Source organism: Leucoraja erinacea, chromosome 29 (assembly GCF_028641065.1).
Source record: "Leucoraja erinacea ecotype New England chromosome 29, Leri_hhj_1, whole genome shotgun sequence".
NCBI classification, from domain to species: domain Eukaryota; kingdom Metazoa; phylum Chordata; class Chondrichthyes; order Rajiformes; family Rajidae; genus Leucoraja; species Leucoraja erinaceus.
Window position 1 is genome coordinate 6,975,421 of NC_073405.1, and position 15,937 is coordinate 6,991,357.

Here is a 15,937-nt window from a genome sequence, read left to right on the forward strand (position 1 = left end):
TTACAATCTAAATTAGTAATATAGATGAAGTGACCAAGTACATTGTAGTCAATTCTGATACAAAGATAGGAAAGCAAGTTATGAGGAAGATACAAAGAATTTGCAAAGGGACTAAGGCAGGTAAGGCAGAAATCAAGTAGATGGAATATCATGTGCAGATTATCTAGTTCAATAAGAACATGATGGCATAGTGGCGCAGCTGGAGGCCCCCCCCGCTTGCTTTATAACATCTCACATGCAATGGGAGACTGAACGGGTGGAGGTGATGGTTGTGCACATAACATTAAGGAGCGCCAAACTATCTGCATTGTTAACCCAGAATTTAACTCCTGATAAGGGCATCGACCCAAAACATTGACTCTCCACAGATGCTGCCTGACCTCATAGGAATTTCAAGCATGTAGTTTCCTTTCAAATTTTCAGGATACAGTATACAGAAACAACATTTTGGGACAAGCGAATGCCATTTAATTTGCTTACCCCACAATGTCTCAAATATGTGGAAGTGGATAAGACCTCCCATACACAGCCTGGGTTGCCGTATCTCCCACCATGTGTTGAAATAAACCCTATTACATCCACAGGTAAGACTTTCAGTTCAGTCACATCATGGGTGTTGGAACTATAAAACTATTGGGCACCATCTTAGATACCTCGGGCATCATCTCAGGTACTCTCAATGCTTAAGAGGCATTTGGACGGATATATGGATGGGATAGGTTTAGAGGGTTATGGACCAAGTGTGGGATGGTGGGAGTAGTGTGGATGGGGGCATGTTGGTCGTCATGGCCAAGTTGGGCCAAAGGGCCTGTTTCCATGCTATATGTCTCTATGACTATCTTCATGGGAAAAAGGTGATGATTCTCAATCTGACATTGCTTGAGGTGCTCCAACAATTAAACAAAAAACTTGAAAGGGAGAGACTATTCTGCAGATAAACCAACAACTCAAGCAGCATCTAAACACTGGAAGGTTCACTCAGTTCCTCACACACACAGTACTTCACGCTTCATACTCTGTTTCAATGCCAGTACTTCATTGTTTACATTTTGTTTGAAAACTGAACATAGCAATCGGGAGACTTTAGCAGTCCTTGGTGTAACTGATTAATAGTGACTTCAGAATCATTGGAAACAAACAACTGAATACTAGGCATTGCCATGAATATAAAACTCTGGGTTGAACGGAGAGATGACTGTCTCTTCATAGCTGCAAATATCATGAGTGGATGGAAATTTCATCATCTCATGACTTTTCGTCATCCGAATTTGATCAGGTGCAGAATTCACACTGACCTGAGTGGAATGTCCTTGAGGGGTAAGCAGTAGGGGACAAAGGCAGAGGGTGTTGTTGATTTGGAGGAAGGAAACACAAAGGTTTTATGCAATTTGGTTTCCAAAAAAATTAGCCACACAGCATGACCAGCAAAATGAGCTTGCTTGTCAGTCCCTTTTATGCTGCGAATTGTTTGGACATAAGGAACTGTAAATGCCGGAATGAATGCCGAAAATGCTGTAAATGCCGAAAATGAATAAAAGGGCTGGAGTACCTCAGCAGGGTAGGCAGCATCTCGGGAGGACATGACTAGGTGATGTTTTAGGTCGGGATCCTCCTTTAGATAAAAAATGGGCTATGAATTGTTTTGTGATTCTAAATGAATTTTTTTCACTTTGTCCCTTGTAACTGCCGAAAAGCTCCAATCACCAGTGGATGGAGATTCTCATCTCTTGAGATGGTTGTGGTAACAACCCTTTTAGTTTTTTACTGCCCAATACCCACTGATTCAGAGGTAAACAAAAATCAAAAAAATACGTCAAGACACTGGAAATCTGAAATAACAAATGCTGGAAAAATCAAGGTCAGGCAGCATCAGTGGAATGAGAAACGTTAATACTGAAATCTGGATACTTCAACCTTCATCAGAACTGGGAAGGAGGCTGCTACTCTTTACACAGATGCTGCCTTATTTATATAGTTTTTCCACCATATTCCGTCTTGAATCAGACAGTTTCTCAGACATTCCAGAACACAAGATGTGAACCCAATATGTTTTAAACCAATATGTAGAAGAACCGACTGGAGGACAGGCCATCCTAGACTGGGTATTGTGTAATGAGGAAGGATTAGTTAGCGATCTTGTTGTGCAAAGCCCCATGGGCAACAGTGACCATAACATGTGGGAATTCTGCATTAGGATGGAAGGTGACACGGTTAATTCAGAGACTAGGGGCCTGAACTTAAAGAAAGGAGACTTTGTAGGTATGTGACGGGAATTGGCTCGGATAGACTGGCAACTTATACTTAAAGGGTTGACGATGGAGATGCAATGGCAAGATTTAAAGACTGCACGGATGAACTCCAAAAATTGTTCATCCCTGTCTGGCGAAAAAATAACATGGGGAAGGCGGCTCAACCGTGGCTAATGAAGGAAATCAAGGATAGTGTTAAATCCAAGGAAAAGCATATAAATTGGCCAGAGGAAGCAGCAAACCAGAGGAGTAGGAGAAATTAGGAACTCTACGGATGAGCACAAAGGGGGGGGGGGGAAAGAGCATGAAAGAAAGCTTGCGGGGAATATAAAAACTGACTCTAAAAGCTTCTTCAGATATGTAAAAAGGAAAAGATTAGTGAAGACAAATGTTGGTCCCTTACAATCAAAGACAGGTGAATTTATAATGGGAAACAAAGAAATGGCAGAACAGTTACACGAGTACTTTGGTTCTGTCTTCACAACAAGACACAAACAATCTCCCGAAAATACTAGGGGACTGAGGATCTAGTGGAAGGGAGGAACTGAAGGGAATCCACATTAGTCAGAAAATGGTGTTAGGTAAACTGTTGCGACTGAAGGCAGATAAATCCCCAGGGCCTGATGGTCTGCATCCCAGAGTACTCAAGGAGGTGGCCCTAGAAACCGTGGATGTATTGGTGATAATTTTCAAATGTTCTCTCGACTCTCAATCAGTTCCTGTGGACTGGAGCGTAGCCAATGTAACCCAACTTTTTAAGAAAAGAAGGAGGGGGAAAACGGGGAATTATAGACCAGTTAGCCTTACATCGGTAGTGGGCCTTCATTGCGAGAGGATTTGAGTATAGGAGCAAGGAGGTCCTAATGCAGTTGTACAGGGCCCTGGTGAGACCACATCTGGAGTATTGTGTGCAATTTTGGTCTCTATCCATATGTACATTGCAAATTCAGATTAACATATAAATTATAGCACAATCCTCCAATTGGGACATTGTCCTCTGCAAAACATTAATCCGTTCTTTGTGCATTTTCCTTCCAATGTTGAGGGATCTGCTATACATGTCAAGTAATTTTCCCTCTTTTATTTCTGGGATGAGTGGCTAGCATTTTAGAACCCAAAAAGAAACTCACCTGAAAAGGCAGGTCCAGAGTGGTGCTTCCTATCTGGTTGACATTGGGCAAGGAGCCTCCGTAGTACTGAGCCCGGCCCTGTCCCAGCTGTAGGTATTGAGATTTCTGCAACTGTAACTGAGAACAAACAGGCCCATTATAAATAAGCTAACAACACTTGAGACATTGGCTGCCCAATCTTCCCGATCTCTCCAGTAAAGACAGGACAGGCTGATCATCATCACATCATTTATAAATGCACCTGACATCAAAGACTTCCTAGGTAGACAAAAATGCTGGAGAAACTCAAAGGGTGCGGCAGCATCTATGGAGCGAAGGAAATAGGCAACGTCCCGAAACGTTGCCTATTTCCTTCGCTCCATAGATGCTGCCGCACCCGCTGAATTTCTCCAGCATTTTTGTCTACCTTCGATTTTCCAGCACCTGCAGTTCCTTCTTGAACCTCAAAGACTTCCTGCTGAGCTGAACTCTATCTCACAGCATGTGGCAAAACAACTAACTGGAAAGATACCTTGACACTAAAGGTTAAACACCAATAGCAGTTTGCATAAACTCGGGCTTTAATCCCCTACAATACTGGCAGCATTCATGTAGAGGAGTATAAAATTACAAAGAGCTACTGAGAGATTAAGTAAATTGGCAAGCAAAGTTTAATGCGGGTGGGTGTGAGCACATCCACCAGTAACTGTACAGCATGCAGCAAGTATTCAAGTATGAACATCCGTGGCAATCAATTTCAAATAGATTTAGGAACCAGTGTGCACAGATCACAAAAATGTAGCAGTTAGGTACAAAGTAAATAAAACAGCTATTAAATATTCATTTTAATATCTTTAGAGAAGTTATGCTACAATTGCACAAAGCCCTGGTTGGTCTGCATCTGCAGTACTGAGGATGAATATAGATGGGAGCATACATACAGAAGCTATGAAGTCACAAAATGCTGGGGTAACTCAGTCGTTCAGGCGGCATCTCTGGAGAAAAGGAATAGGTGATGTTCCGAGTCGAGACCCATAGGGTCTGAAAAGGGGTCTCGACCTGAAACGTCACCTATTCATAGAAACATAGAAAATAGGTGCAGGAGGAGGCCATTCAGCCCTTCGAGCCAGCACCGCCATTCATTGTGATCATGGCTGATCGTCCCATATCAATAACCCGTGCCTGCCTTCTCCCCATATCCCTTGACTCCACTAGCCCCTAGAGCTCTATCTAACTCTCTCTTAAATCCATCTAGTGCCTTTGCCTCCTCTGCCTTCTGTGGCAGGGAATTCCATAAATTCACAACTCTCTGGGTGAAAACGTTTTTTCTCACCTCAGTCTTAAATTACCTCCCCTTTATTCTAAGACTGTGGCCCCTGGTTCTGGACTCTCCCAACATTGGGAACATTTTTCCTGCATCTAGCTTGTCGAGTCCTATTATAATTTTATATGTTTCTATAAGATCCCCCCTCATCCTTCTAAACTCCAGTGAATACAAGCCTAGTCTTTTCAATCTTTCCTCATACGACAGTCCCGCCATCCCAGGGATCAATCAATATTCCTTTTCTCCATAGACGCTGCCTGATCTGCTGTGTTACTCCAGCTTTTTGTGTCTATCTTTGGTTTCAACCAGCATCTGCAGTTTCTTCCTACAGAGACTATGTATTAGGCTGTGAAGATAAACTGCTGATTATCACAGATTCACTGGAATATGCTCAATGATTGTACAAACAAGGTTTACATTCTCTGGAATACAGAAAATTAAGAAGCATAAATTATGTTGTTTTCAAATTCCATAAAATGCAAAAGTATAGTAAACAATGAGAATAGTGACAGATATCAGAAAGGCACAAACTGTAAAACTAGTTGGCCTACTACGGTAGATCGATTAACAATAATGAAGTGATACATGTTGTGAAGTGAAATGAAGAGAGGCAACACAAAATATATGGTAAAAATGTAAAGGTGATGGCAGCAACAGAGAATACTGGGGATCTTTAAAGCTGACAAAACATGTTAAGAAGGATATTTAACAAAATGCAGAATCCACAGCTGTATTAACAGACCCCATAAAACTGTTCTGCCGTCCATTGAGATCACAGTTGATCTATTACCCAGCTCTATATAACCGTCTTTCCTCTAATTCCTTTAATACATTCTTGAGCAAAAATATGGGTATCAGTTATGGCCTCAGCATTGCTCCTTCAGGGCTATCACAATTTATATTTTACCAATCTGAGCACATCCATTATTCCTGTTTTGTTTTTCCTCCCACTCACCCAATTTTATAGGCAAATCAATAATTCTCAGCGTTCCACCTGAGCTAACAAGCTAAAATGGAGTACAGTATCAAATACCTCTGGAAGTACACATATGCATAACACCATTTACATACCTGCCTGACCCTATTATTTAAATCACTCTTCAAAACGCTCAATCAGGATCATTAGACATGACTAGCTCTATAAATCATGTTGCTTATTCCCTGTAAGATTTAAAAAAAATGGTGTCCAGTCACCTACACTTGATTAGGTTCAATTAATTTCTTGATAGATGTTGGGCTAACCAGAGTATAATCTCCTGGGTTTCCATCTCTCATTTTGGGGAATTACAGATATGTGCAGTTTTCCAATTAAAAGACCATTAGAAGATTATAGTTAGAGAATCTACAATGTTCTAATCTGCCTCATTAAAACCCTGCAACAGGAACAGTCTGTTCCTGGGGATATGTCACTCTTTGATGCTGTTATTTCTTTCTTCTACAAGATAATGTGTTAATACTGGTAAATTACCTGCTCATTTATGATTTTGGAAGGTGCAGCATCACCAAGGCAAGCACGAACGCAAAGTAATCATTAGTATGGTCACTATTACCTTACAATTTCATTAAACCGTTGCAGGATGTTTTAGTTTTGATATCCTTTGTACTATTATTAGCTCTTAACTATCTAGCCACCTTTTGCTACACTTTGTAATGGCCCTGTCCCACTGTCCAAGTTCATTCAAGTGCTCTCCCAAGTTTAAAAAAAAATCAAACTTGTGGTAAGCACGTAGAATGAACGTAGCGGGTACGTCGGAGCTCGGGGATGTCTCGTAACGCTAACGGCAGGTACTCGGGAAGACTCGTGAAGATTTTTCAACATGTTGAACAATGTCCACGAGAGCCCCGTGTACCTACAAGCGGCCATTACTCAGATCCAGCACATTGATGCAACCATAAAGAAAGTCCATCAACGCCTCTATTTTCTTAGAAGCTTGAGGATATTCAGTGTGTCGACGAATGCTCTCTTGAACTTCTACAGGTGTATGGTGGAGAAGATATTGACTGGTTGCATCACGGCCTGGTTCGGCAACTCGAACACCTAGGAGTGAAGATTACAAAAAGTTGTGGACAATGCCTGGTCCATCACAGGTACTGACCTCCCACCATCGAAGGGATTTATAGGAGGCACTGTCACAAAAAGGCAGCCAGCATCATCAAGGACCTACACCATCCTGGCCATGCTCTGCATTTCATCCCAACCATCAGGAAGAAGGTATAGGGGTCTGAAAACCATGACCTGCAAGTTCAGAAACAACTTCTTCCCAAAAGCTATCAGGCTATTCTGCACTACAAGCACCAACTCAACTTCAGACTTCAAACTGTCTTGGTTGCATTAGTGACTTCAGGCTTTCACTTTGTTTTGCACTATATTGTTTTTTTAAATTCATTGAACTTCTTTTTTGTTTGTTTATTATGTTATCTACGGAGTACTATGTTTACAAACTTGCGGTGCCGTTGCAATTATGAATGGCATTGTCCTGTTTCGGTACATATGACAATTAACCATTCTTGACTCTTGAAAATATATGCATGTCTACTGTGGCCAATCTTTGTTGCTTCACATGGAAATCAGCCTTCCTAGAATCCATTTACATTTTTCTGTTCTGAACAGTACATTAACAAGATTATGTTAGGATCACTATTACACAGATGTTCATGTGTCACATGATTGTTAACATAGTTTCCATCCAGATATTTACTTTCTTTCAGACTTGAATTAGTTTGCTTGTTCCAATTCATTTCAAACATAATATTTACGCTCTGCTACATTCTTCTGTAGTTCATCTGTTAAGCTAATTCTTTTGTTGCAGTACATGACTCTATCTTAACTGGCAGCTACATAGTTTTTATATGCCCTTTCATCATAGACACAGTTTAATCCTTGTGGCTTCTCTACCACTTTCTTTATCTTTTATTGATTGTATAATTTAGTAGATTTAGTAGACCATTTGCAGTCCTTTCTCACCATGTACTACCTTTCCGATATAACCACTTATGCCATCCCGTATGCAGCAGAAAGTTAATGGCATTACATGCTATATGATCACAAACCCAAATATGAATCTGTATAGTTGGGCATGGACATAAACAGCAACTTTATACAAATTAAATTGATATTATACAGTTGATGAACATCTAATGAATGAGGGAAGATCAAAGGTCACAGAATCAGAGAGGCCATTGTCTCATCAAATTGATGTTAGCTTTATTCAAGACCATAGATAGTCACAAAATGCAGGTCAGACAGCATCCCTGGAGAAAAAGAATAGGTGATGTTTCAGGTCGAGCCCCTTTTTCAGACTGAGAGATCAGGGGAGAGAGAAACTAGAGGTATGAAAAGGTTCAGAATACACCAGAGTCAGCGCCGATGACCAAGGAAACGTGGAGCCCACAATCAATATTCATGCTGCTGGGTTATAAGCTATATACCAGCTAGACCAACCGCACACTGGGCAATCATTTCGCTGAACACCCACGCTCAGTCCACTTTGGCCAACGTAATCATCTGGTTGCCAAACATTTTAACACAAAAATTGAAGGAACAGCACCTCATATTTCACTTGGGCAGCTTACAACTTAGTGGTATGAATATTGATTTCTCTAATTTCAAGTAACCCTTGCATTCCCCCTCTCTCTGTTCCTCCCCCACCCTAGTTGGCCTGCTAATTTCACTGTTTGCATCCATATATCCCTTCGTTATCACCCCTTCCACAGCCAACAACGGACCCATTGCGGGCTCTACCTTTCCTTGGTCATTGGTACCGGCTCAGATTTGTTCTGAACCTTTTCACACCACTCACTTCCCTCTTTCCTGACTCTTAATATGAAGGAGGATCTCGACCCGAAACATCACCTACTTCTTTTCTCCAGAGATGCTGCCTGACCCGCTGAGTTACTCCAGCATTTTGTGTCTATCTTCCGCGTAAACCAGCATCTGAAGTTCCTTCCTATACATTTATTCAAGGCCTTTCCTGCTTGTTCCACTCCTGCACTTCTCCACAAAGTCCAAATCGTTTTCTATAAAGGACATATCCATTCCTTTTGAACACCATCAATATATCTACCTACCCAACCACTACATTCCAGATCTAAACCACTATGTTGCGGGGAAAAAAAAGGTCTTCATATCACTTTTGTCTCTTTGGCCATCGCTTGCATCTATGACCTCGGGTCTTCAACTTTCCTGCCAATGGGAACATTTTCTCTCATCTGGACCCTTTATGATTTTAAATACTTTGGGTGGATTTACTCTTACTCTTCGCTGCTCCAAGAGAAACAACTCCGACATTTTCAGTTCATTCAAGTAACTGCACCCTATTCCCGGAACAATTCCAGTGCATGCATAAAGATGACTGAGCCAAGGATATTTCTTTGAGGAATGCCTGCAGTTATATCCTGGGGTTGGACTGATTCACCTCCAACTAAAACGGAATGTGAACTTGAGCCGGTAGATTCTTCCTTTAACTCATTTACTTCATTTTACCAGGCTTCTTGAGACTGCATCTTGCATACTAATATCTCATCTTCATTTCATAGGCATCAACTCTCACAGTGTCTCTGCAATTCAGCTCATTTGTTCTTGGTTGGGTTAAAGGTATAACGTTTGAGTTAAGTAGTCCTGGCAGAATCTAAATCAAGCAGAATTTTCACTTGAACATTATCTTTACTATCTCCATCATTTGTTGATAGGCCAGTTATTATGTTGCTTTTAGAGGGAGAGATACACCTTGGCAATTTTCTACTTTGTAGTACTCAAACTGCTAAACGAGAGATGTCAGTAGTTCTGGAGTAAGAAACTGCTGGAGGTACTCAGTGCGGGTCAAGCATCATCTGTGGAGGGAAATGGACAGACGACACTTCAAGTTCGGTCCCTGCTTCAGAGTGTCTTCAATCTATCCCATAATTCCAATCATCTGTACCTGGAATAATCCCAGTGTGTACATACAAGATGGTTGGGCCAATGATATTGCCTTGAGGAACTGCAGTGATATTCTGGGGTTGTACTGATTTACCTCCAGCTAAAATTATCTTCCTTTGCAGCAAATGTAACCCAAGCCAAATTGTAATTTTATCCATTTTCTTCTACAGATGCTTCCTGATCCACAGAGTTCCTCCGGCAATTTGTTTTTTATTCAAGATTCCACCAGCCGTGCGGTCTTGTGTGTCTCTGGAGTACAAGAGTGCAGAAGACCTTGCATAAATCAAATTGGATGCAAATTGGCTTCTGTATTGGTGAAGACCTCAGGAGGCTAAGACAAATCAATCAATCGGCAATCCTGACTGAAGATATCTACAAATGCTGAGCTTACACTCACTCAGTGAAAATGGGAAAGAGGACGGGAAGAGTCAACGTTGCGATAGTACCATCCTCAGCTCATTCCACACACCTAACCCCCAACCCCCATTCCACACACCCAACCCTTGAAGTTACCCCTCAGATTCCTTTTAAATCTTTCCCTCCTCACCTTAAACTTATGTCCTCTGGTTTTCGATTCCCCTACTCTGGGCACAAGACTCTGCGTTTACCCGATCTATTACTCTCATGTCTTTTTATATCTGTATAAGATCATCCTTCATCCTCCTGCGCTCAAAGGAATAAAGTTCTAGTCTGCTCCCTAGAGCTCAGCCTCTGAATCCTGGCAACATCCTTGTAAATCTTCTCTGCACCCTTTTCAGCTTGACAACATCTTTCCTATAACATGGCGCCCAAAACTGAACACAATACTCTTTATGTGGCCTCACCAACGTCTTATATAAATGCAGATAGACGCAAAAAGCTGTAGTAACTCAGCAGGACAGGCTGCATCTCTGAAGAGAAGGAATGGGTGACGTTTTGGGTCGAGACCCTTCTTCAGACTGCATAACTGCAGCATGACTTCCCAGCTTCTATTCTTAATACTCTGTCTAATGAAAGCCAACACGCTGAATTTGATATATGTAACTTTTCAGTATTATGTGGCTTCCACTTGACTGGTTCCACAAACAGCAGGTTTGCCACATGAGGAGCAATTGAGCATGCCAGGCCTCTCTGGAGCTTAGACCAATTAGAGGGGATTGCAATGAAAATCATAAAATTTGTAAAGGACTTGAAAGGATGGATGTAGTGGTTGTTTCTCCTATTTGAGGAGCCAGAATTTTCAATTTCGAAATGTGGGGTAGGCGGTTTGGGATTGAGGTGAAAATATTTTTCCACAATAGGGAAGTGAATCTTTTAGGATTTTCTATATTAGGGAGCAATGGAGGCACAGTTGAGTTTGTTCAAAGATAAATAATTAAATTCTGCACATTAAGGTAATCCTGGGATATGCATATAGCGCAAGAAAATGAACTGAGCTACAACATCAGATATGATCTTGATCAAAGAGTAAGCAGGTGAAGGCCTAGATGGCCACCTTCTACTCCTGTTTCTTCTGTTCTGATGTACATGTTAGCACCTCATTTTAAAGTAACCCTGCACTCTATCTGACCAGCTATTCTGCTTCCTCCATTGAACCCAGGTTGCCCCCTACACTCAACCACAATGGCAAAGGCAAAGTGAAGGATGTTATATTATAAGATTAGTCACGGAATATTCCGTGGAGTAAGCTATGGCCCATTGTTCTGCTGCTGATGGTCCTCAAAGCCTCATGAAAGTCCAGCTTTGAGCTGCTGACACTTTCCTTTCTAGTACAATTGCAATGCCACACAACACAGTGGAAAGATTCTTGTGTGTCAAGGCAGCATTTCACATTAATGTCTGCAAACTGGTCATGCCTACCAATGCTATCATCGATGGAGACATCAATGATGTTTAGTTTAGTTTATTGTCACATGTACTGAAGTACAGTGAAAGGTTTTTGATGCATGCTAACCAGTCAGCGGAAAGACTGTACATGATTCCAATCGAGCCAACCACAGTGTAAAGATGCATGATAAAGGGAGTAGAGATTTAAAAGAGTGGAGCGATTGTAATGTATGATTGCAGATCCACTTCGGTGACTAGCACACAAAGAGGCGCCTGAGTTGGGTGCCATCTTGGATCATGCTCATAAGTAAATTAGTGAGGATGCGAATGGATTATTTTGTTTATGTTGCCTCATGTATCACCAACTTCAAACAAAGTCTGGTAGCTTTGTACCTATGGATTTGGCCTCAAAATCTTGCCTACTCTGTGTTAGTAGTTGGAATATTGACAAATTCTTCCCTCTTCTCCATTAACCCTTCAAGCAAATTTAAAATGTCCCTCCCAGATGCACAAAATACAACGTTCCCAAAGGAAACTATCTGGACCCTCAATTATAGAATCCTGCAACTACCACGTTTGCCATCTTCCACCTTGTCACAATCAGCATTCCGGCTGTCTATCTAACAGTGTTTATCCATACACTCACAGACAGCAAACACAACACTACGCCACCCAGAAGTGATCTAAAAGCTTTGACAAGAAGTCATCTACCTGAAATGTTAACACTGTTTCTCTCTCTCCCCCTCATACTATATTTCATCATTTTCTTTTTTGTTCTAAAGGTGGTGTCAGAAGAGCATTCATCATTCTCTCCCTCCCTTCAACAATAAATGTGAAAACTATGATTGATAAGAAAGGTGTTCACAGTTATGGAATAAAGCAAGTAAATGCAATTAAATATACAGAATCACAGATCCACTTGAAAGGCTTATGGGGCTGAGTGGCTACTTCTGATCCTCTGGTTTGTTTGGCAATTATCTTTAATGTGTATCCTCTGTTTACTGATCCTACCTCTGAAAACAGTTAGTCCTTTGATCAGATATCGATCGAACCCACTGCCTCTCAGGGTTTCCACATCCTATTGCTGTTTTCAATTAAGTCTATGCAAGTGAAGCAGCTGCACCTAGTGTTCACATTACTCAAAAGCATCAATTTTGTTGGTGGCATTGTTTAGCTTGTTGCTGAAATATAAAAACCCATTCACATGGAAGTGATACAGTATTGATAAATGGATGATTTTTCTAAAATGCAAAGGGAAAAGTCCAGCAATACTCAAAACAAACAAAAACCTGCTGGTTTGTTGGAGGCAAGAAAACAGTACGAGCACTTTTAATGACAATAAACTACATTGACTTTCAATTTCTGGGAATCTGTTGACATCCCTTCATCTGAAACGAAAGCCGGCTGTTTCGCTCAACACATTGAAAGCAATCCAAAACTTCTGCACCAAGAAACCCAAATAAAAGCACTCACAACCAAATGCACAATTAGCCTCAGAATATAAAATCCAAGGATTTTCACTCGAAAATTTCACAGCTGTTATTACAGGACGAGAGACTTATTCCCTTTGCGGGGAGTGGTAATAATTACTTTAGACGCCCTGAATAAATATTGATTTTGACAGTGTCAGATTGGTGGGTTATGCAGGTGCACTTCTTGCAAATTATATGGCATCTTTATTCTGGTTTTTAAAAAAAAACACATTCCAGTGCTTCACAATGTGGGGTCATGCAGTTTACATTGTGCGGTATTGTCGAGGCAATATGGGATGTTGTGGGAGCGAGGGCGTTCTCTGCAGTCAGGGAGTCAGTGTGGGATTGGCGGGGTTCAGCGTGTAACGGCAGGCGGTACAATATGTCTGGATATTTAGTGCAGAGTTGACCATACGGAGAGAGGGGGTGGTGGAGGGGGTTAATATGGATTTCAGGAGTTCGCTGCGGGGTCATGGGGTAGGGGTGCGGTGAGATCTGGGTTCAATGTGGTGTCAGTGTGCAGCGTGGGCGCGGAGTGTGGTGGTGGACAGGGTTTGGTTTGGTGTGGGGTGGGGAGGAAGGAGTCGGCGTGTGGTGTAGGGGTAGGGGTGCAATGTTAGTGAGTTCAGTGCGGGGTCGGTGGGTTCACGAGACGGGAGAGAGGGAGGGAGGAGGGGGATGCTCGTCTGCAATAGGCCCGAGTGTGGAGGCCGATGTCGGCCCTTTAAGCCAAATATCCGCACGCTCGGCTCTTGCGGGGGTTTTGTGACTGAAGGGCTGGTGCCCGCGGGCAATGGACGGGCTGTCGAGGCCGGTCCCTTCCCCTCAGTGCGGGGGCTGCGGCATCCCACCCCCGGCCGGCCGGGCTGCAGACTCCGCGGGTACATCCCCCCCTCTCCCCCCCCCCCTCAGCCCGGGGCGCCGACTCACCCGAGCCGCCCGGGTGATGCTCAAGTCCTTCATCACTTCCTCGAACGCCGCCGTCTCCTCCGCCTGCTTCTGGGTGTGGAGCGCGATCTTCTCGCTGAATTTCCGCGGGTTGTTCGACGCCGCCATTTTCCGCAGCCGCCTCCTTCATCCTACGCGGGCACGCCACGCACGCACGCACGCCGCGATCTCCGCGTCAGCACGCACGGGCAGGGCAGCGTCGGGACTCCGCTCCCAGTCCCATCGTCATCCTCGCCCCTCGCCAACTCAATGCCCTAGACACATCAATGCCAACTCCATGCCCTCGCCAACTCAATGCCAACTCCATGCCCTAGCCAGCCCAATGCCAACTCCATGCCCTCGCCAACTCAATACCCTCGCCAGCCCAATGCCAACTTAATGGCCTAGCCAGCCCAATGCCAACTCCATGCCCTCGCCAACTCAATGCCCTAGCCAGCCCAATGCCAACTCCATGCCCTCGCCAACTCAATGCCCTAGACACATCAATGCCAACTCAATGCCCTAGCCAGCCCAATGCCAACTCCATGCCCTCGCCAACTCAATACCCTCGCCAGCCCAATGCCAACTTAATGGCCTCATGTGCTCAATACCAACTCAATGCCAGCTCAATCGCCTCATCAACTCAATGCCCTCGACCCTGCCCATCCTCGCCCCTCGCCAACTCAATGCCCTAGCCATCTCAATGCCAACTACATGCCCTCGCTAACTCAATGCCCTCGCCATCTCAATGCCAACTCCATACCTTCACTAACTCAATACCCTAGCCATCTCAATGCCTTCATTAACTCAATGCCAAATTTATGCCCTCGCCAACTCATTGCCATCACTAACTCAATGCCCTAGCCAACTCAATGGCCTCATGTGCTCAATACCAGCTCAATGCCCTCACCCGGTCAATACCAGCTCAATGCCCTCGCCCCTGCCCATCCTCGCCCCTCACCAACTCAATGCCCTAGCCTACATGCTGTCCTTGCCAACTCTATGCCCTAGCCTGCTCAATGCCAACTCAATACCCATGCCAACTCAGTGGCAACGCAATGCACTCACCAGCTTAATGGCAACACGATGCCCTCGCCAACTTAGCGTCCACACAACTCAATGCCAATGCAATGTCAACTCAAAGCCCTCACCAATGTAATGCAACTCAATGTTCCCATGTCCTCACAATTCAATGCCTTCATCAATTCATTGCCCTCATCCTTCGAACCCTCTCTCCCAAATCATGACACCAAATTTCCCCATGCACCAACAATTCAATCCCCACTCTAGCAAGCTATCCAGCGGTCTGAAGAAGGATCAAAGACCTCATCCCCCAACCCCATTCTCCAAAATCGCATCATCAAATTATTTCATCCACCAACAAATCATTCCCCATCCTAACAAATCATCTCACAGTCAAAAGAAGGGTCCCGACTGAAACCGTCGCCTGTTCCCACCGCAGATGCTGCCTGATCCATTTACTTCCTCTGTGTTTTTGCATCTGCATTGTTGTGCCTCCATTAAACATATCCCCTTTGGTCCTGGATGTTCCCATTATGGGGAAAACTTCTCATTATCCATCCTGCGCCTCCTCATAATTATGCATGCGATGTGTGGAGAACGAAACTGAATTAACATTCAAGCCAATCATCTGTCTGAAGAAGTGTCCCGACCCAAAACATCACCTATCCATGTCCTCCATAGATGCTGCCTGACCCACTGAGTTACTCCAGCCCTTTGTGGGGGTTTTTTTTGTGTAAATCAGAATCTGCAGTTCCTTGTGACTTCATATTTTATTAGAACTGGTCAAGGTTGAAGCAGCTCAGCGACTGAACCTCACATTTCATCAATTGAAACGGGAGGGGGTGATTCCCCCACTCTAGCCTGTTCAAAGATTCAATGCGATCACATTTCCACTTACTTCCCCTTGATCTCTTAAGACAATACATTGATCTGCTTAAAAACCATTCCCTTGACAAAAATTCATTGACCACAGTGTCTTACAGTGCCAGAGACCCGGGTTCAATCCTGACTACGGGTGCTGTCTGTGCGGAGATTGTACCTTCTCCCTGTGACCTGCGTGGGGTTTCATCTGGTTGCTCCGGTTTCCTCCCACACTTCAAAGACGTACA

At 43.4% G+C, this 15,937-nt stretch overlaps 1 protein-coding gene across 4 annotated transcripts in view; it reads right to left on the reverse strand.

The window, feature by feature from the left end:
• The window catches only part of LOC129711090 (CREB-regulated transcription coactivator 1-like), an 80,278-nt gene extending 66,279 nt beyond the window's left edge, over positions 1 to 13,999 (reverse strand). For 3 of the 4 annotated variants that reach the window (XR_008725776.1, XM_055658477.1, XM_055658476.1), the window contains exons 1-2: positions 13,809 to 13,999; positions 3,380 to 3,496 (exon numbers count right to left, since the gene is read on the reverse strand). Coding sequence is in view for 3 of the 4 variants with exons in the window: in XM_055658477.1 (XP_055514452.1) it covers positions 3,380 to 3,496; positions 13,809 to 13,934 (243 nt within the window). In the remaining variant the exon portion in view is untranslated. The remainder of the gene's footprint in view (positions 1 to 3,379; positions 3,497 to 13,808) is intronic. The other variant, XM_055658478.1, reaches the window with a different exon arrangement.
• Between the last annotated feature and the right edge of the window lie 1,938 nt (positions 14,000 to 15,937).